The sequence below is a fragment of the Theobroma umbraticum genome, unplaced genomic scaffold, assembly GCF_002168275.2.
Source record: "Theobroma umbraticum cultivar Fairchild unplaced genomic scaffold, ASM216827v3 scaffold_44.0, whole genome shotgun sequence".
NCBI classification, from domain to species: Eukaryota; Viridiplantae; Streptophyta; class Magnoliopsida; order Malvales; family Malvaceae; genus Theobroma; species Theobroma umbraticum.
The window spans coordinates 336,222-355,558 of NW_018397255.1; the positions used below are offsets into that span (position 1 = coordinate 336,222).

Below are 19,337 nucleotides of genomic sequence, written 5' to 3' on the forward strand. Positions count from 1 at the left end.
TAAATCATAAATGGAATTAACTTCAATGATCTTAATGTAAAAACAACATAAAAGAGACTTGCCTCACTCCTGGACGAAGTGTCCATCATCACAGAAGGTCTCACAGGAGGTGGAGGTATTGGAAGTACTTGAAGAATCATCCAATCTGGACGGGCATACTTAGGATTTAAGCCTAATAGTTGGCAGTCCTCATCACTTATCCTCTTCAAGACACTAAGAACCTAGAAAACACAACAGAAAATGAATATAATATCAAAAAGAACAGGTTAAACGATAATAAAATCAACACATATGCACAAATGGCTACCCGTTCAGCAGTGAGAGTCTGTTTTCTTTCCACAGGTTCAGGAAGTTGTTCCTGATCATCATTCCTCTTCCTTTGGGGCTTATATTCTGCAATCATCTTCATACCATCAATACTCAGCTTCGGCTGCTGAGCACCACAGCCACCACGACTCTTTTTTACAGGCTCCTCTGTATCTTGACCTTGGACATCAATTTCATCACCGCCCTCACATTTACTTTTATTCTTGCATGCATCTAAGATCTTTTTCAGCCTATTCTTTGGATTCTTTATCTTCAATGCCTGCTTAAATTTATGGTCTTCCTGGAAAGGCAACAATTAAATTAGAGAATGGCATCCTGTGACCAGACATATTTGCTCTTTAGTGGCACAATCCAAACCAAATAGTATACAGACAAGTATAGAAAGCCAATACAGGTATATATCAAAACCTCAAATATTGAAACCTGCTAAAATACACCTAGTGAAACTGTTACCAAAATCCAAAAGCAATTGTAATTTGAAAAGGAAAAAAAATAGCTATGAAGCCTAATATCACTCACTTCCCCAATTGTAAATATCGCCTGCTCAGACCATAAACAATTAAAACATGCCTTTCCTTTTGTATGCTTCAAGTTCACTTTCAATTACTTCAAAATATCATACCATACAACCCGCAAGTTACTGCACTCCCTCACACGTAGTTATGCTCTTTGCAACATATGGAAACTAACAGTCCAAATCCGGAATCATGCTATCCAATGATAACAAGAAGTTGTCAACGCGCTAAAATTAGTTGCAGCTCACATTCAAATAAGAAAATGACCTAATCAAGCATAGTAGTACCTCATCAGCGAGAATTTTAGAGCAATTGAAGCAGACACATCTCATTATACTGAGCACAGTTTTCATAAACCCAATATGAAACATAGGCTTGGCAAGCTCCAAGTGCCCAAAATGCCCTGGACACTCTGCCATGTTGGCCGTACACGTCTCACATTTCATCTTCCGATCAATTGTGCCCAGCCGCGGGTCACTTAAACCGCCCACTTTAGGTTTTCCCCTCTCGGTCGTTTCACCGTGCTCAATCTGCACCACCGACATTTGCCGCTGCAAAACCAAGAAATCAACATCATAATTTCCAAATTCAACAAGCTCGAGCAAAGTGGGAGAACAAAAAATAGAGCAACTTCATCTTGCAGTTAAAAAAGAAGAACCGCAAAGTAGCTCCCAGTTCAATACAAAGATTCTACAGTTTTCATCTCTTCTCTTTTTCTATTTTTTTTCCTATAATTTCTTGGCAACCAAACAGCCTGCAAAGTATAAAGGTGAAAATAGGAAAAAAGAGAGCTGAGGAATTGAAATTTACGATTTCGTCGGGGCTGAGGATTCCGAACTGGACCATGCGGACCTTGGCGACCTCCGCCGGAGAGTAAGGGAATCGCAAATCCATGGCTACCCGATTCGATGAAAAAACCTTTTAAACCCTAGATTCTCACAGAAGTAGACAGTGCAATTCTCTTTTATTGCGAAACAAACTGAACTTTTTTCCTTTTCTCTTTTGGTTCTTTCATGTTCTTTTTTTTTTTCCCGATTTTCTGTTTGAAATTTTCCCGGTTTAATTTGAGAGATCGAAAATTTGTCGACGACGGCGTAAGCCTTTCCAGCGAGAGAGAGAGAGAGACTCTCCAAACGAAGCAAGCAAATGGCCCTAAGGCCTTATTTATAGACAAATTAGAGCAGCCCTAGGCACGCAATGAAACCGACTTTTCTAGATAGACTAGCGCGTACCGGATGCGCACTGCGCAACGGTATAAGCATAAGGTCAAAAATGCCCTCCATCAGTTGATCGGGTCGAAGGCATGGAGCCCGGGCCCAAACTGCTCATTTGTTTATGTCCTTAAAATTAATTAATTCCACTAATTTTTTTGGTGATTAAATAAATAAAATTAATACAAATACTTTGTTAATTTTACCTAAAAATTGACTATAGAACTGAATAAAAATATTTAAATGAAAAAATATAAAAAAATGCATAAAACAAATATTAAAATCCTTGCCCAATGAATGATCCGCCACAATTAAACGGCCCACATTGACCAACCTGTTTTGTAGCCCATATGAAGCCCAACATAAGCACAACACCAAAGCAGCCCAAAAGCAAAAAGAACGTACAAAAAGCCACATTTTGCCTAATTAACATCTCAAAGACGGAAAATGAATTTGCAGTACATTTGATTCACGAAACAAAATAATTATTTTGTGAGAAAATAAAATTAGTAAATATAAAAAACAATACTATTATAAAATTTTATTCATTAAAATTAAATGTATTAGGTATTGTATTATTATGTATGATTAACTTAATTTTATTGACGGAAATAATCAAATTTAAGTTACTGAACAGCATTTGAAGTGTTTTTTATAACCAAAATTACCAACAACTAAATCTAACTACTTAGAGTATCTTTGCTGTTTTTTCACGATCAAATATATTAACTGATAATTTATTTTATTACTTTCGACAACCGTGATTTATTGTTTGCTTTTTTTGTAATTTTCCGATCATTAATATTTGTGATATTATTAAAAATTTTAAAAATTGTTGTGAGATACAATAATCCATAAAACAATATTTTTAATTTTTATGTTCAAGGAATAGCTATGTTAATTTTGATAAAATAAAAAAAATCATATTAAGAAATTTAAAAAAAAAAAAAACTCAAATTAAGAACTTTGCTCTCCTGTTTTTGTCTAGAAAGGGCGTCACGAACCTCGTCATAACAAGGAACTTTCCAAAGCAGCAACGCGTGTTTGGAAAACCTGTTTCGCCAATGCCAGGGCCAAACCCCGGCTCGGCTTCCTCATAAATCCCAATTCGCGTTCCCAACAATCGAAAAACCGTCTTAACAACGAAAGAAATGGCTTCCATCTACTGCTGTACGGAGTGCGGAACCAACCTAAACTTAAGCACGACCCATCTCTTCCCGCCAGACTTCTACTTCGAGGCGGGAAACAAGGGCACCCTCTCCTTCGCCTTGATCGACACCACCAAGTTCAAGTTAGAGAAAGAGGACAAGATCAGGCCGTTCTTTGAGACCGTTGATTACTGGGGGATCCAACGGAAGAGAACCAAGATCAAGTGCAACAGCTGCGGGAAACTTGTGGGTTATGTTTACGATGACGGTCCTCCTCTCACGAATGGTCCCGGTCAGTATCATTTCGGGCCCAGTCAGGTCATCCCCAGAGCTCCTAGGTACCGGTTCAAGACCAAGGCGCTTAGGATCACGTCCGAGACTTGAGTGATTCTTGTGATTATGGTTTATGGGTTCTGTAGATATTTTGATTTGGGTTGTTTTGTTTTAAGTGTTCGGACGGTCTTGTTATCTGAATTTCGCATGTAATGTTGGAGATTTTTATACCCTTTATTTTATTGAATTAATTTCTTTGTTAAAAAATTAGGTCTAATTGATGATATTTTGTTCTGCGATGAATGTTCTTACCGTAAAGTTTGAGGCTTTATATGTTCAAAGTACCATGAATGGATGCAAGGAGCCCTGCAGCAAACATCAGCAAACATTACCGGGAATGCATCTACCACTTTCAGGAGATGTTTGATGTGTTTCTGCAGTTGTCATCCTGAGGCAAAAACCATGTGTTTCTACACTATCATTTTTTGCTTGAAATATCCATCCTGCTGAATTAGAAAGTAATCTTAATCATATTGCAGAGGTGGGTTGCTAACTGCTAACTACCAATTTATTATAAATCAGACTCAAAACTGTCAGCAGAACTGAGTTATTCCCAGATCAAGCAATTTCTCCGTTCGATCTTCACTGATAAAACACTCTTGGGGTGAACCTTGTGTCATGCTGGGTGCTATTTGTCGTAATGACTTGAAATTCTTTTCTGCAATTTAGCCTGCCCCATCAGGCCCCTCAGTGGTTCAAGTTGCAGTGAAAGGCAAGGGTGATTATCATTAATCCATTCAATATAAAAGGGATTATCCGAACTCTAGGAACCAATAACAGGACTTCTAGATTGGATTGTTCTGGCATGTTGGGTTAGCTCTACCTGATTTTCAGTGGGGTGTTAAGGGTAGGTATGGTCTTTGACTGAAGAAAATATTGATTTAAACCATTTCCCAGAATTTTTTGTTTGCTGCCCAATTTTTTATATGGCAGTTCCTTTCATTCTGGACTATGGATTATCCATATCTCATTGTCTTCACTTGTCCAATCTATCTTGCTACTTGAAATTGCATCTACCGGTCAAAGTTTTCAGTTGCCTTTATTTCTGCACATGTATGACCTTGCATACCGATCAGTAATCAGCTAAACGGAGCAGCCAAGAAACCAATCTGTCACTTACGGTTGAAAGGTAGGTTGGATTAGTAGCTCTGGGGGGTTGGATATTGAAGTGGCGTTTCATGTATTCAATATTTTTGTCCCCTATTATTTAGTTATTTCATCTGATCATCTCAAGCTTGGAATTCAGACAGAGCTAACTAGCATATTCAACCAAAAGGCTTCATGATCATGAAGCAAACGGAGGTGGAAACTGACACTGTCCTTGGTAAGCCTAAACAGGCAACCCCCCCGCCACCACCTCCTCCACCACCACTTCCAAGATTCTGGGCAAGGAAGACTACTGCAGACAGTGTAACGAACCGAGAGATTGCCAGGTTCTGGAGGCGGAAGCGTGTTGAGGAAGAGGATCACCTTCTGGCTGCCATCAAGGCAGCAGCACGCATTAGGGCCCGCAATCTTTCGGTAAGATTCTATTATACACATTTAGCTTTGTGACAGGGTTCTCACAGGAAACTGTTATCAGCTTCACTAAATCATGTTGATGAGCCAATTATATAAAAGTCATAGTCATCCATGTTGAGTGATTGACAACTTGTGAAAATAGCATCCCTTGTCCTGTTTCATTTTTCTTCTCTTGTTTTCCTGATCTCACTAAACTTGGATAATGTGGACAGGATTAAACTTGCAAAATGTTAGCATATGCCTAACCATTTGATTCTTTTTGTTCACTTGTTAACTTGTTCAACATCGATATCATACAGGAGGAAGACTACAAGCGTTTTGAAGAGTCACTGAATGATGAAGACAACAACCCAAAGGAGAAGATCACAGCCCCAACCAATAACAGCGAAGGAGATGAAAAGAACAATGAAATTCGAGTAGGAATAAAGGACTGGTCAGTAAAATTTCTCTTCAAGATTTTGTCTACTTTTAATCCTGATGAGAATAACCATGTATGGGAAATCATATTGAAGTTGATTTCCCTGAATCAATTTAGAAATACCAAAGTGCAAGCACCAAAATTCTATGTCATACAGTTTTCTGAAAGCAACAAGTTGCAGATAATTTTGTAGAGAAATCAACAGAGTTCAGCAGGACATGGACATTGTCTTTGCTAATTCTTTGATCAGCTTCTGGTAGCTATTAGTTCAGAACAGCTGATCAAAGGCTTTTATTCCTTGGAAAAGTTATTATTAGAACATTCTTAATTGAACTCTAATATCTGGTTTCGACTTGAGCAGGTGGACAAAGAGCAAGTATGCATACTTAAACCAACCAGCTGTGGAGTCCATGGACAATCCAAAGCGACGAGCATCCACTTATATTCCAAATTTTTTCAATTTTAAACCTGCTCCTTTATATCCTACATCACTTGGTGTCTTTTAGACCATTGGGATCAGGAGCTGTTTCAACTTTCAATTGATTGTCTCACCTTATATCATTACAGTTATGTGCATTGATTTGTATGTGTCATTGCAAGCTGTGTTCATTTCTTTAAAAATGTTCTTGCAAATCAAGAATGGTTCGATATATTACTTCTTTCTGTTCTTAGAAAATCCTGTTGTGTTATAAATTGTTCAATCTGTTTTCTGGTAAACCACTTCAGTTTGGCTCACCTCATGATCAAGCAGTCATGTTAGGTAAACCATTGTCAAATCCAGGATCATAAAATCAAAACCTGAAGGTGAATTTAGACAAAGCAGGGAAGACCTGCATCGAATTAGTGAAACATTTGGCCGGTTGTAAGGGAAAATAACGTCATTAGATAACCTTGCCACTTGCTAGTTGGCCGTGCTTCTGAAAACGAAGAATGTAAAATGATCCCCTGTAAAGTCCTTGATTTCTTAGCATTTTTGTGGTTAGCAGATAATTCTGCAGCAGCTACCAAGGTTCCTCCAAAAGATCTTTGCATGTAGCCAAGGCGACGATGTGTAGCAGGCTTAGAATCCCTCGTGCAGGTTAACATTCCTCACACGTATAGACTCCATCCCATTAGAGAAGGTAGCAAAAAGAAAGTAAGAAGCAAGAAAAGGAAGAAAAACAGAAATCCAAACCCTGGTAACAACCAAACTACGAGGCTTTCTTGACTAAAACAGGGCAAAATGCAAAATGCAGAAGGTGGTTTTCTTACGATTCCAGTCTTTTGCAAAGAACAGCCCCGTCAAATCTTATTATGCAATGCTTTCACATTTTCAGAGTTCACAATTTCGCATTGCAATCAATCATTAAACTGAATAATTTCTGGAAATGAAGGAAGGGAGTCGAGACACTAAATCAGAAGGCAATCTCTCTCCTGGAACCATAACTAGTTAACCAGTGCCCTGCTTTCTTTGCAGCATTAGGAACCCTATTTCAGCAAGAACATGAAAATTTGAAGAATCATCATGAACAAAACCCTTGACAGATAGAAGTAAAACTCCTTGATCAATCAACATTTCCCCCTTTTTCTTTTGGCAAAACAAGTTCCTCTATGCTAGATGATAAGGTTCTCATAGACCCAAAACAGGTAGGACTGATGAATTCTTTAACAATTAATGGTAATTCCAAAGGCAACCATCATCAGCAAGAAAAGTAATAGTGGAAAAATTCTGGGGTAGACTTGGTACAAGCTGCTGAGAGGTTTGACATTGCCAAAAATTGTTTAATCTAAACCAATTATACCATTTTAATATTACCATGTTCCAATACCGCTTCTCCATTATCAACAAATTACATATATATAAAAATAAATAATCCAGCCAAGCATAAAATACTGGACTGGACTCTGTCTTTTTTAATTCATAATAATAAACCATTAGCACATTCAGCGTGAGCTGTATTTAATTAAATTATTTTTTTAATTAATTTGTGGTGTACTGAAATTAGGCTTAGCTTGAAAATGTTATGGATAAGAACGAATTACAATAAATAGCTGTATGTCACATTATTAGAGGATGGTGAAGAAACAATTTTTATTTGCCATAAGCTCCATATGTAGCTTGCTCTATTAGTATTTTTTTAAAGAATTTAAATTATGAAAAGTGATTTATCAATTTGGAATATGTTAAAAAAATTAAAATATTTGGAGCTAATATTGCTCTGAAAAAAAATCACGGAGCTAATAAGAAAAAGTACAACGAAATTTTGTAAATAAATAAAAAAGTATAGGGACAAAAGTGACAAAAAAGAGATATGTCCAAAGGACGGACCTATAATTTTATCCAAGTAAAGGTGAGTAATAATTGGTACATATCAAGATAATTAATCGAAATTGCTTAAATTCGATTAATTTGTTTTATGTTGTTTTAAGATTTTAGTATTAATCGATTAAGAACAATTATTTATTCAATTATTTTGATCAATTTTTTTATCTAAAATTTACTATTATTAAAAAATAATCATTAATAATATATAGAAATATAATTAATAATAACATTTATATATATGATTATTTTAAAAGTATTTAGAAGTTATCAGTGAAATATAAAGCAAAAATTTTGACATACAAATATTATTAATATTAATAATTAAAATCGAGAAAACCAATTTTAATTGCAGAATATAATGTGATTAATTTAATTATTTTTTATGAGATTTTAATTGATTTAATTTAAAATTTTAAAATGAAGCTCATCGACAATTGACAAGTCTAAATTTTCAACAGACTTAAAGCCAACGTAATCTAACGAGACGTCCCAGAAGTCATACAAAAAAGAGAGAGCGCTTACTCGTAACTGGCCTTTTGTTAAAACACCGAATCCAGGAAGTTCCAGATCTCGATCTCCCGAGTTTCAGAATCAAAATGGCGAAACCGAGGCATTCGCGCCATCCGGCTCGGAAATCGTCATCCTCAACCATGATTCTAACTATGCTGATCATGTTCACCTTCCTGATTTTGATTCTCTTGGCGCTCGGAATCCTTTCGATTCCCAGTAGCAACTCCGGCGATTTGAGCTCGATTAAGCGTAACGCCGTCGACAGGTAAGCTTCGTCTTCGAGAATTTTTTGGTTGACTTGGATGGCGATCTGGTATTAACTGTGGTTGTTTTGGGGACATTTTTGGAATTGCAGAAGTGATGATGATGAAGGGCAAGGAGAGCAGTGGGTTGAAGTCATCTCCTGGGAGCCTAGAGCTTTCATCTTCCATAATTTCTTGGTTAGTTCTTTTTATTTCTTAGTTTTTTGGCTTAAAATGTTGCGTTTTTTTTTTGTTCCTCTTTAATTTTATTTTTTACTCGAAGCTAAATTATTAACTGAAATTATTAGTTAAATTAAGCAAATTGTTCTTCTAAATCTTAGAAAAGCTTCCATCACTTTGAATCACTCATTAGAATGTTAAACACTATTTCACACTGAAAATGTAATGTGAATTATTTATTAAGAACTGTTTGTTAATTGTATACTTAGTAATTTGATGGATCTGCGAAATGTAAGATGATTTAATGCCAAAATTTTTATAGAATTATTCACATCCGGTAAAGAGGAAAAAAGAGGTGAAAATCGCAGGAAGTTAATACTCGAATAATAAATGAATTCATATTCTGTTATCCACTTTGTGGAGCAGATCCTGCTAACTAATTATAGTTAGAAAGATTTTATACTTTACAAAGGTCGTCATTTGCGATTTTGGCAGTCCAAAGAGGAATGTGAATACCTAATTGAGCTTGCCAAGCCTCATATGGAAAAGTCAACCGTTGTTGATAGTGAAACTGGCAAGAGTAAGGATAGCAGGTATATAACTATCAGTGTTCTTGTTGCATTTTGTTTCTATCTCTGTGAACTATTTGATTACGTGTGACCATGGATGGGTAATTGCAGGGTACGTACAAGTTCTGGAACATTTCTGGCTAGAGGACGTGATAAGACTATTAGGAACATTGAGAAAAGGATTGCAGATTTTACCTTCATACCAGCAGGTATGTGCTAGCATATTGATCAATCCAAATTCACAAGTCAATTGTCTTCATTAGCGTATTTCTTTCTTTCATATTATCTTGTCTTCTTCCTTGGGTTAGTTCTTGCTTTTTATGCTAACTGTGGTTATGAAGTTACTCATGGCAACATGCTAATATGCAGAGCATGGGGAAGGACTTCAAATTCTCCACTATGAAGTCGGCCAAAAATATGAGCCTCACTATGACTACTTCATGGATGAGTTCAATACCAAGAATGGTGGCCAACGCATAGCTACAGTCCTTATGTACCTGTGAGTGACATGACAAACTGAGTTTTTTATCCTAGTGCATTATGTGAAAGTTCACCTTTTTCAGTTCTGTACCTTTTTTTTTTTTGTTTTACCATTTTACAGCTCAGATGTTGAAGAAGGGGGAGAGACAGTGTTTCCTGCAGCAAAGGGGAATATTAGTGCTGTCCCTTGGTGGAATGAATTATCTGAATGTGGAAAAGGGGGGCTTTCTGTCAAACCAAAGATGGGTGATGCGTTACTTTTCTGGAGCATGAAGCCTGATGCAGGTCTAGATCCTTCAAGTCTGCATGGTTAGTTATAGCTACTAATTAACTAGCTGCTTATATTGTACAGGAACACTCCCATTTTTGCACATCATGTCCCTTGAATGTCTTGTTGCATTACTCGATTGATATCACAATTCACAAGTTAATATCTATTTTCTTTTTTCCCCCATACCTTCTCTTCATTCCTTTTCTAGGGTCATCTATAACTAACGATTTTTAATTATCCAGGAGGCTGCCCGGTGATTAGAGGAAATAAGTGGTCGTCTACAAAATGGATGCGTGTCAATGAGTACAAGGTTTAAACAGCCGTTATAAAGGTAACCTTTTCTATCTAGTATTGACAATTATTAGCATTACCGATATAGGCTGTAGCTATAGTTCCTCTGCTTCTGTATCTAGAACCCTTAAAGAAAACTAACGAATATGCCTGCATCCTTCAATCGACCACCACTTAGAATAAACAAAAAGTTTAGGGAACGGGCAGTCTAGATTATTTTGAATTGAATAGGACATAGCCTGTTACAGCAGATTGCTGAAAGCTACTCACTCTTTTGGAGATAAAGGCAACAGAAGAAACATCAAAACCATGGCTCTCCTGCATTATCCCCATTATTCAAACTAGCCTTGCCTGCAAAATGATCTCATACATTATCTCACAAAACGTTTGTTTTCTCAGTTGACAGGAATGGACTTGGATTCCTTACCATCCATGTTGTACTCTGCAAATGTTAAAAAGTGAGAGCTCTACCGCTACCCCGCTGCACACATGGTGCTCTTTCTTGCTACTATCAATTTTTCGTGCACTCCCGCCTGCTGACTTGGACTCATGCTCCAATCTTGTTTCTTTACCTTTTTATTTTTTTTAAATTTATTTTTACGATTTTTACCTCAGTAAAGAGCCTTTTTAAAATGTTCCTAGTCCCTACCGCTGATAGAATAAAAGTTAAGGAATTTTCGCCTGCGTGCCCAAAAGTGTAACGGCTAGCGCAGATGAGTTGATGACATAACGATGTGGTGTACCTAAATGAAAAACACGATATCACTTATTTGACATATTACAGTCTTTTAAACTCTTCTCATTCTGTCGTGGCCGTTAAAAGTACCACTTCTCTGGAAACGTGGCTTTATTTCCATGAGTTTCAGCACTTGTCTTGGATTGTTTATTTGTTTTTACTATAAAAATACAGATTTCACATTAATAAAAAATAAAATATATTTAATATAATATATTTTTTAAGTTAAAAATGTAAACTTGCTATAATAATGTCAACATTTATTCAACTCTTCAGATATCAAGATCAAGATATTTATGTTTTATTAATATTTATTATATTAGATCTTGTGGTACTCACTTTGGGAATGAGAAAATTAAGTGGTTTAAATTTTGAACAAAAATGAACAGTTACAAAAGTTATAGGAATACTTATTTATTCAATTCATTTGAATAAAAAGAAAAATTTACATATTTGTCTCTGTTGTGATATACATTAATTAATCGTACCAACTCCATTATTGACTTAAAATATTAGCATAAAATTCAAAATTAAATTAAATTGAATATTATAAAAATTCAGATTGGATCCGACCAAAATTTGGTATAAAAATCTTAAATCCAAATTCGAGTCCAACCCAAAGCCGTTTGGAGCTAGAGGGCCTGCGCGGGTAGTTAACATCTGTAGCCTAACCTGACCACCCAACCGAACCGAGTGACGGAGGTTTCTCGTGCATGCTCGTCGCACATCAACGAGTTGCAGGAAATTATCAATATGATTAGAATACGTGACCATGAATTACTGAATTACAGTACTCTCCTGTCGGAATTTTGCATTGTTTTTTTTTTCTTTTTGCATGTTCCCCTTTGTCAAAACCTCCTCGAAAAAGTGAGATGGGAGGGATAGGAAAAGAAACAGGAGCACATAACTGGTATCTAACCATGCTTAAAATGGCAAGACCCAAAATTTTCCCATCTTTGGTTTCAAATTTTATTCAATAAAACGTTGCTGCAATTTTTCCTTCACATGTCCAAAATTGCCAACCCATATAAAAATAAGCAGACAGGGTTAGGAAAGGATTTGTCAAAGATGCATACCCCGCTTTGTAGACCAATTATTTCTTTTTGCCAAATCACTGTTTCGAGCCGATCAAGTTCCTGATGACGTATTGCAAAATGCCTCCATGGTTGAAATAAGCCAGTTCCACCTGAATGAAAAAGTAACCAAAGGTTCATCCGGAAGGAAATTCAACGACTGGGGGAGCTCTCTTTTGACAAAAACCGACTAAAAGATTTTACCTCTGTATCAAATCGTACAGTACAGGTGAATGACTTGCCACAGTCTGTAGCCACAGTGACATCTTGTCCTGGTCTGATTTCATTCACGGTGTTAGGAAGATCGATGGTATAGCGCTCGTGGCCAGTCAACCCGAGAGTGTCAGCATCCTCTCCAGCCTTGAAACATAGTGGAATGATGCCCATGCCCACCAGATTACTGCGGTGAATTCGCTCAAAGCTCTTGGCAATGACTGCCTTTACACCCTGCGTCCAATATCATTTACGGCATCAGCGAGACAGACCGGAAAATACAGAGCGAGATCTACATTTTTGTCACTCAAAGAAAAAAAAAAAGATGACGATGAATGATGTACCAGCAGCATTGGACCTTTGGCAGCCCAGTCTCGAGAACTTCCACTCCCATATTCAGCACCAGCCAAAATTATGGTATCCTGTCCTGCGGCCTTGTATCTCTGTCAGATACAGAAAATTGAAATAATATTACAACTCAAGTGCAACTTCCGCATGAGATGAATGTTAATCATACAAATTAGTACAATTAATTCAGATAGATCATAAGGCAAAGGCCAAGATTTCAAGGGTAAAAAAGTGTTAAATGAGTGGAATAATTTACCATGGCAACATCATATACAGATAGCTTCTCTCCGGTGGGAATATGAATTGTTTTAGGCCCAACTTCTCCTTTCAAAAGTTTGTTCACGATACGAATATTTGCGAAAGTGCCCCTCGCCATAATCTCATCATTACCACGGCGACTTCCATAAGAGTTGAAATCTCTTCTATCTACCCCATGTTCCATGAGGTATTTCGCTGCAGGACTGTCTTTGTGGATGCTACCGGCTGGGGAGATGTGATCAGTTGTGATACTGTCTCCAAAGTTAAGCAAGCAGTAAGCATCCTTCACTCCATGTGGACCTGGAGGCGACATGGTCATGCCTTTAAAGTATGGTGGCTCATGGATGTAAGTTGATTTTGGGTCCCAGGAGTAAAGGATACTCAAGGGTACAGATAATTGATTCCACATGGGATTTCCTTTGGTGATTGCTTCATACGTAGCTTTAAACATATCAGGCAGCACACTCAATTGTACAACCTGAAGACAGTACAATAATGAGAAACAATATTAGTTCCAAATATTTTAAGCCTAGGAGTCAAGGTAAAGAAGGCTGGGTAGCTCACATCAGCTACTTCTTCACTAGAAGGCCAAATGTCCTTGAAAAAGACCTCTTTTCCATCTTTCCCTGTACCAATGGGCTCTGTCGCAAAATCAATCTCCACCTGCAACGTTGTTTCAAATGAGATATAGACTTGATGCTTCAGCTCAGAAAAGAATGAAAGGGGTCCGAATATATAAGCATCTAATTATGATAAACAGATGGCATCATAGGCAGTATACATGTCAATTTCAAGAACAGAAATTTATGAGCAGATATCAAATCCTAATGATTTGAAGCTACATACAGTGCCAGCAAGAGCATAGGCAACAACGAGGGGAGGAGAAGCAAGATAATTAGCCCTTGTCAGAGGATGTACGCGTCCTTCAAAGTTTCTGTTTCCTGACAACACAGCTGCGGCCACCATATCTGGAAGCATATGTACAAAACAGCCAAAATATCAGCTCCCAAATTCTTATGCCAGGACAGCCAGGTGTGCCCTCACTAAATTAAGAATTTACCGTTTTCAGAGATAGCTGATGCCACAGATTCATCAATATCTCCTGAATTCCCGATGCATGTAGTGCATCCGTATCCGACAATATGAAATCCTAATTGATTAAAATATTTCTGCAAGCCACTGCAGTGCATTTCTGAGTTAATAATATGAAATAAGGAATAATGTTTATTATATGGATAATATACTCCTACAGGTTTATGGAAAAGTACCTCTTTTGCAAGTATTTGGTTACAACCCCAGAGCCTGGAGCAAGACTTGTCTTAATCCATGGCCTGACCTGTTAAAATTATAGTGATATACCAAATATGTAATAAGTACAAACCAAAAATATTCTCATTATCAATGAGTTCAATGGTCAGATGATACATGTCTGTAGACATAAAAGGTAAAGGAAAGCAGAGAAACCCTACCTCCAATCCTAATTCACATGCCTTCTTTGCAACCAGAGCAGCTCCTAGCATTACACTAGGATTTGAAGTATTTGTGCAACTAGTAATAGCAGCTATAACCACATCTCCGTGCCTCAGCTCTGCTGGAGTCCCACGGAATGAAAACTTTGCAACCTTGTTCTGAGATTCCTTTGGTATAGCAAATCCCTGTAACAAGAGAATGTGGGTAAAATGAACACAGGTAAGAGAAGAGGAGGTGATGATGATGCACTTAACAATTTTTTTCAACTGCTGCTTTAACAGGAGAAAAGCCACGGACTGATGACTTATATTTATTCTCCCAAAGTAGTCTTATTATATGATGGTAAAATATCTCATTGTCATGCTACTATTCAAGAAGTCATTATTTGTCTCAGCATCTCACTGCAGTAGTAAAAACATCAACTTAACCTCAACTCACCCTTACAATAGATTTCAAGACACAGTCTCTATTTAAATCACTTCTGAGTTATCAAACTGGAATAAGGTGCATAAATGATTTGCCCTAAGCCATTTCATCCTGTCTAAGTTTCTTGTAACTTAACATCTTAATGTCCCCATGACCACTGCAGCTGTTTGAAGAAAGCACATTACAGACCCATGCCTAATTTATGAAGAATTAAAGATTATACCTTAAATCCAACTCTGTTGTCTAAGCATGCATGCCAATCAGCTTTCATTTCTTTCAAAGGAACTCGATCATGTGGCCTGCCATACAGCAGTCAGATACATCATGAATGACAGAAATACCAGAAATTAAACAAAGTTTTTCATGTTAAATGGATGGCAGATTTTACATATCTAGAAAACTTTACCTCTTGGGCCCTGATATACAGGGTTCAACATCCTCAAGTTTCAATTCCAAGTATGAAGAGTACACTTTCTCAGTCTGAGGCTGAGTTCAGAGAACAAATTCTCAGTAAGAACTGCATGCTCTAAATTTTGTATGAAATCCTAGAAGAAAGAACCTAATGTGTAAAATTTACCTCACTGTAGTCCACAAACATCTTATTGGCCCGTAAATAGGATTCTATCATAGCAATCTACATTTTTGTTCATAAGTTAGTAAATCAAGGGTTGATACATCAATTGAAACAAAGATTTACCCTAAGGACTTACAGTCTCATCACTTCTGCCAGTCAATCGTAGATACTGCAGAGTAACATGATCCACAGGGAAAAATCCCATGGTTGCACCATACTCAGGAGACATGTTGGCAATAGTGGCACGGTCTGCTAATGACAATTCACTCATGCCTTCCCCTGTATAGAAAAGTTGAAGCAATATCTATCATGAGATAAAAGACGCAGCACAGAAACAATGAATATGTAACAACATAGTGGTTCTATCGAAGACTATACCATAGAATTCCACAAACTTGCCAACAACCCCATGCTTCCTCAGAATTTGTGTAACAGTCAACACCAAATCAGTAGCCGTCACACCATCCCTCAATTTTCCTAATAGTTTAAACCCAACAACACCTGGCAAGACCATGCTCATGGGCTGCATTAAAAAGGCAAGTATAAATTCATTAACCACGGCGTTTTGCCTGCAAACTAGTCATTCACGAATTAAACGTTCACCCTTCCAGCTATGTCTTTAGATGAAATAAGAAATGCATCAATGCCAGTTCAACACTTAAATAGACAGTTAGCTCCATAAATTTTCTCTTTTTCTTCCTTTCTATGCTATCCACACCTTTCTATAACACGTGAACCTAACAGTAATTAACTATTTTACCTGGCCAAGCATGGCAGCTTCTGCTTCTATACCACCAACGCCCCAGCCAGCAACACCCAATCCATCAATCATAGTTGTATGTGAGTCTGTTCCAACAACACTATCAGGGTAAAGCACACCATTTGTGTTGAAAACAACTCTGCCAAGATATTCTAAATTGACCTGCAAACCAAGATAACAGAGACTTTGTTAGTGACACAAAGATGCTGCACAAACACATGTATTATGTTTCCATGCTAAACCAAGCTCACCAGCATGTAATTCGTTTCCCCCTTCTTTGACACTAAAACTGATTATTTACAAGAATAGTGGCATTTACTTTGTTACAGCCAATCAAAAAATGATTATGCTCTCTTCATGTAATGTAAAATGTTTGCTACCTGATGTACTATTCCTGATCCAGGAGGAACAACAAGCATGTTATCGAATGCATTTGAACCCCACTTGAGAAAAGCAAATCTTTCTTTGTTTCGTTTGAATTCAAGTTCCATGTTTGCCTGCACTGCATTTTCTGACCTTGCCACATCAACCTGAACTGAGTGATCAATAACAAGATCTACAGGAACCTGCACACATCATTATTTTTCATCGTGTACCATCACTTAAAACAGTTCAAAATAAACATTGCTTTGATTAGTTCAATAGCATCGTTAAGAATAATTACATAACTCAGTTTCAAAAAAAAAAAAAGAATAATTACATAACTCACCAATGGATTAATTTTATTAGAATTACCACCAAGATTGTTCATAGCATCTCGCATGCAGGCAAGATCAACAACAGCAGGAACACCAGTAAAATCCTGATAAACAGAGAACATTATTAAACACAACCATTCCTACAAATGCAAACTTACATTCAAATTTTTTTAACTCATTATGATTACAGCAAATCACACCATTGTAAAAAAGTTTGGATTCAGTGCAAACCTGAAGCAGCACTCGAGCTGGCTTAAATGGAATCTCAACTTGTTTGGGAGATGTGTTCTCCCAATCAATGATCTTCTCGACATCCTTACTCTTAACTTGAAACTCATCGCAGTTACGTATCGCGGATTCAAGAAGTATTTTAATAGAGTACGGAAGTTTATCTGCACAAAAAGCATCAATCAAAATTGCAAATCGCTCAAAACCTAAAACAGCCTTTGTTTGGTTGAAGACAAAACGCAAGAAAATAAACGAAAGTGAAAACAGAGCTTCGATTTCTATCCTTCTCTTTACTCTAAGTTGACCGATTTAAATAATCACTCAACCACCTCCAGATTAGCTCAAAAACGCACAGATTCATTTCATAACATTAATCTTCATTTCCTTTCCTATCATCTCTCCGAAACGAAATCTAAAATCCAAAGAGAAAAAATAAGTTTTAAAACAGTGATCAAAAGAAAGAACTGACCGATCCTTGCATCATCGAGAGCCGGTAAACTATAATATTTCCCGAATTCACCACCACCTGGCTTCTCCAAAGTCTTCAAAATGCTGTCGAAAGGATTCTCTGTAGCTAAAATCAAGTTCAAACAAAAAAACAACAACAGATTCAAAATCAGTTCGTCGAGTAACTAACCGGGACTTTTCCAGGTCCAGTAAAACGAAAACCGGAGAGAAGATTAAGAAATGGAAGCTAATATTATTAAACTACCCATGGCAATGATCCAGGAAAAAGATTGATTAACGAAAGCGAGATCTAGGGAGTGTGCGCGAGGCGTTTCTCGGGGGGTAGGTGACCCGTCGTTTCTCGGGGATTAGATATTATGCGAGCTCAAAGTCTGGAGGATCAGAGAAAAAAAAAATTTATATTCGACGTATTTAAGTGTATAAAATCTATATTACCATTTCATTAATGCATAATAAATTTAAATAATATAAGAGCAGGAAAAAATTATGCTTGGCGTAATGTCAATTATATAAGATTTATATATTAGTTTTGTTAATAAAGAAATTTAAAAAAATTTAAATTTTTTACATTTATTTATTTATAACACGTAAATACTATATATAACAGATTCACAGTACCTAAATATAAAAAATTAAAAATATATTTAAAAAAGAAGAACAAAACCTTTGCAGGCAAAAGTAAATTTTGGAATCGGGAGAGATGCAATGTACAATGCGGATTTTTTTGTCGTATATTCTGAGGTGCTTGTCACTTTTTAGTACTGAGTTTTTTCATTTTCCGAAGGTGGGCTCGTGCTCGGCGCTCTCCTTCCTCCCACTTCCATCCATATTTTATATTGTCAGATAGTTCTAGGAGAGATCAGCTTGGGCGGCTTGTCACTTCAATCCAAATGAAAATCTCCCAACGACACGTGTCTTTCACTCGGTCTTATCCTTTGATTTTTCTTTCGTCGACCGATATTATTGCTTTATCTAGATTTTTATTAAATAAAAGAAAATCCATGCACGTAATGGATTAAGCATTTATTTGAGTGACTATTTTGCATACCCATCATTATTGTCAGAATCAAGATTTTCTATTTAAAATAAAATTAATTTTTATAAAAAATTATATTAAAATTTTAATATTTAATAAAAATATAAAATAATTTCAATGATATATTATGTACAAAATAAACAATATTTTTCTATCAACTATTGCATATTAAAATTTGATCTTTTTTGTTTTTTTAAATATTTTTTAATTGAGTTCGATAATTTTTCATAATATTTATCACTAAGTTATTATCAAAGTGCCACCTTTAAAAGAAATTAAAATCTCGAATTATTGTTTTAATAAAAATAATTAACAAACTTTTAAAAAAATCATATGATATTTTATTATAAGTTTCTTTTTTTCTCATTTGATAAAAAAATTAAGCAGGTGGTTAGTTTTGAAATCTTGCGAAAGTTGGATTTGAAAAATAATTCTACTATAATAAGCATTACTTTAATCCTTCAGTTTATTATAATTAGTTGTTAATTAATTATTGTAAAAAAATTTATCAAATAAAAAATTTATTATAAAGGTCAAATTTTTAAAATATAAAAATATTTTAAACTTTTGGAAAGCAGTAGCCCTATTAGCTCTCATGCCCTCCACCTCTCTTGGCCATGATTATATTGTTTTGAGTAATTATAGTTTTTTAATCATACATAGATACACGATAATTATATATTAAATAATAATATTTAAATTAATCTTAAAAAGAATCTAGATTCTCA

At 36.2% G+C, this 19,337-nt stretch overlaps 5 protein-coding genes across 5 annotated transcripts in view; 3 read left to right on the forward strand and 2 right to left on the reverse strand.

Annotated features, from left to right (window-relative positions):
• The window catches only part of NRPB1 (RNA polymerase II large subunit), a 3,621-nt gene extending 1,636 nt beyond the window's left edge, over positions 1-1,985 (reverse strand). The window contains exons 1-4 of the mRNA XM_089782514.1: positions 1,653-1,985; positions 1,130-1,393; positions 308-607; positions 63-221 (exon numbers count right to left, since the gene is read on the reverse strand). Of these exons, the coding sequence (XP_089638640.1) occupies positions 63-221; positions 308-607; positions 1,130-1,393; positions 1,653-1,736 (807 nt within the window). The 5' untranslated portion in view covers positions 1,737-1,985. The remainder of the gene's footprint in view (positions 1-62; positions 222-307; positions 608-1,129; positions 1,394-1,652) is intronic.
• A 1,081-nt stretch (positions 1,986-3,066) lies between these two features.
• On the forward strand, positions 3,067-3,773 carry LOC110409529 (methionine-S-oxide reductase). The gene has a single exon (XM_021418894.1). The coding sequence runs from the start codon at positions 3,205-3,207 to the stop codon at positions 3,583-3,585; it is 381 nt and encodes a 126-aa protein (XP_021274569.1). The 5' UTR covers positions 3,067-3,204; the 3' UTR covers positions 3,586-3,773.
• Positions 3,774-4,728: 955 nt separating this feature from the next.
• Positions 4,729-6,135, forward strand: LOC110409582 (Big1). Its single transcript, XM_021418970.2, has 3 exons — positions 4,729-5,055; positions 5,355-5,488; positions 5,835-6,135. The coding sequence occupies exons 1-3, from the start codon at positions 4,816-4,818 to the stop codon at positions 5,977-5,979; spliced, it is 519 nt and encodes a 172-aa protein (XP_021274645.1). The 5' UTR covers positions 4,729-4,815; the 3' UTR covers positions 5,980-6,135.
• Positions 6,136-8,254: 2,119 nt separating this feature from the next.
• LOC110429093 (putative prolyl 4-hydroxylase 10) lies at positions 8,255-11,114 on the forward strand. The gene is made up of 8 exons (XM_021444980.2): positions 8,255-8,553; positions 8,644-8,728; positions 9,206-9,303; positions 9,391-9,488; positions 9,649-9,778; positions 9,881-10,068; positions 10,273-10,361; positions 10,721-11,114. Exons 1-7 carry the CDS (start codon positions 8,375-8,377, stop codon positions 10,344-10,346), a joined length of 852 nt encoding a protein of 283 aa, XP_021300655.1. The 5' UTR covers positions 8,255-8,374; the 3' UTR covers positions 10,347-10,361; positions 10,721-11,114.
• An 888-nt stretch (positions 11,115-12,002) lies between these two features.
• On the reverse strand, positions 12,003-18,388 carry ACO1 (aconitase 1). Its single transcript, XM_021444979.2, has 21 exons — positions 18,238-18,388; positions 17,818-17,944; positions 17,575-17,679; positions 17,109-17,269; positions 16,889-16,981; positions 16,560-16,745; positions 16,180-16,341; positions 15,798-15,942; positions 15,556-15,698; positions 15,423-15,479; positions 15,252-15,331; positions 15,069-15,144; positions 14,419-14,604; positions 14,218-14,285; positions 14,010-14,128; positions 13,796-13,917; positions 13,514-13,612; positions 12,948-13,427; positions 12,688-12,786; positions 12,335-12,577; positions 12,003-12,243 (listed from the first exon to the last, which is right to left on the reverse strand). The coding sequence occupies exons 2-21, from the start codon at positions 17,819-17,821 to the stop codon at positions 12,169-12,171; spliced, it is 2,703 nt and encodes a 900-aa protein (XP_021300654.1). The 5' UTR covers positions 17,822-17,944; positions 18,238-18,388; the 3' UTR covers positions 12,003-12,168.
• Positions 18,389-19,337: the final 949 nt, after the last annotated feature.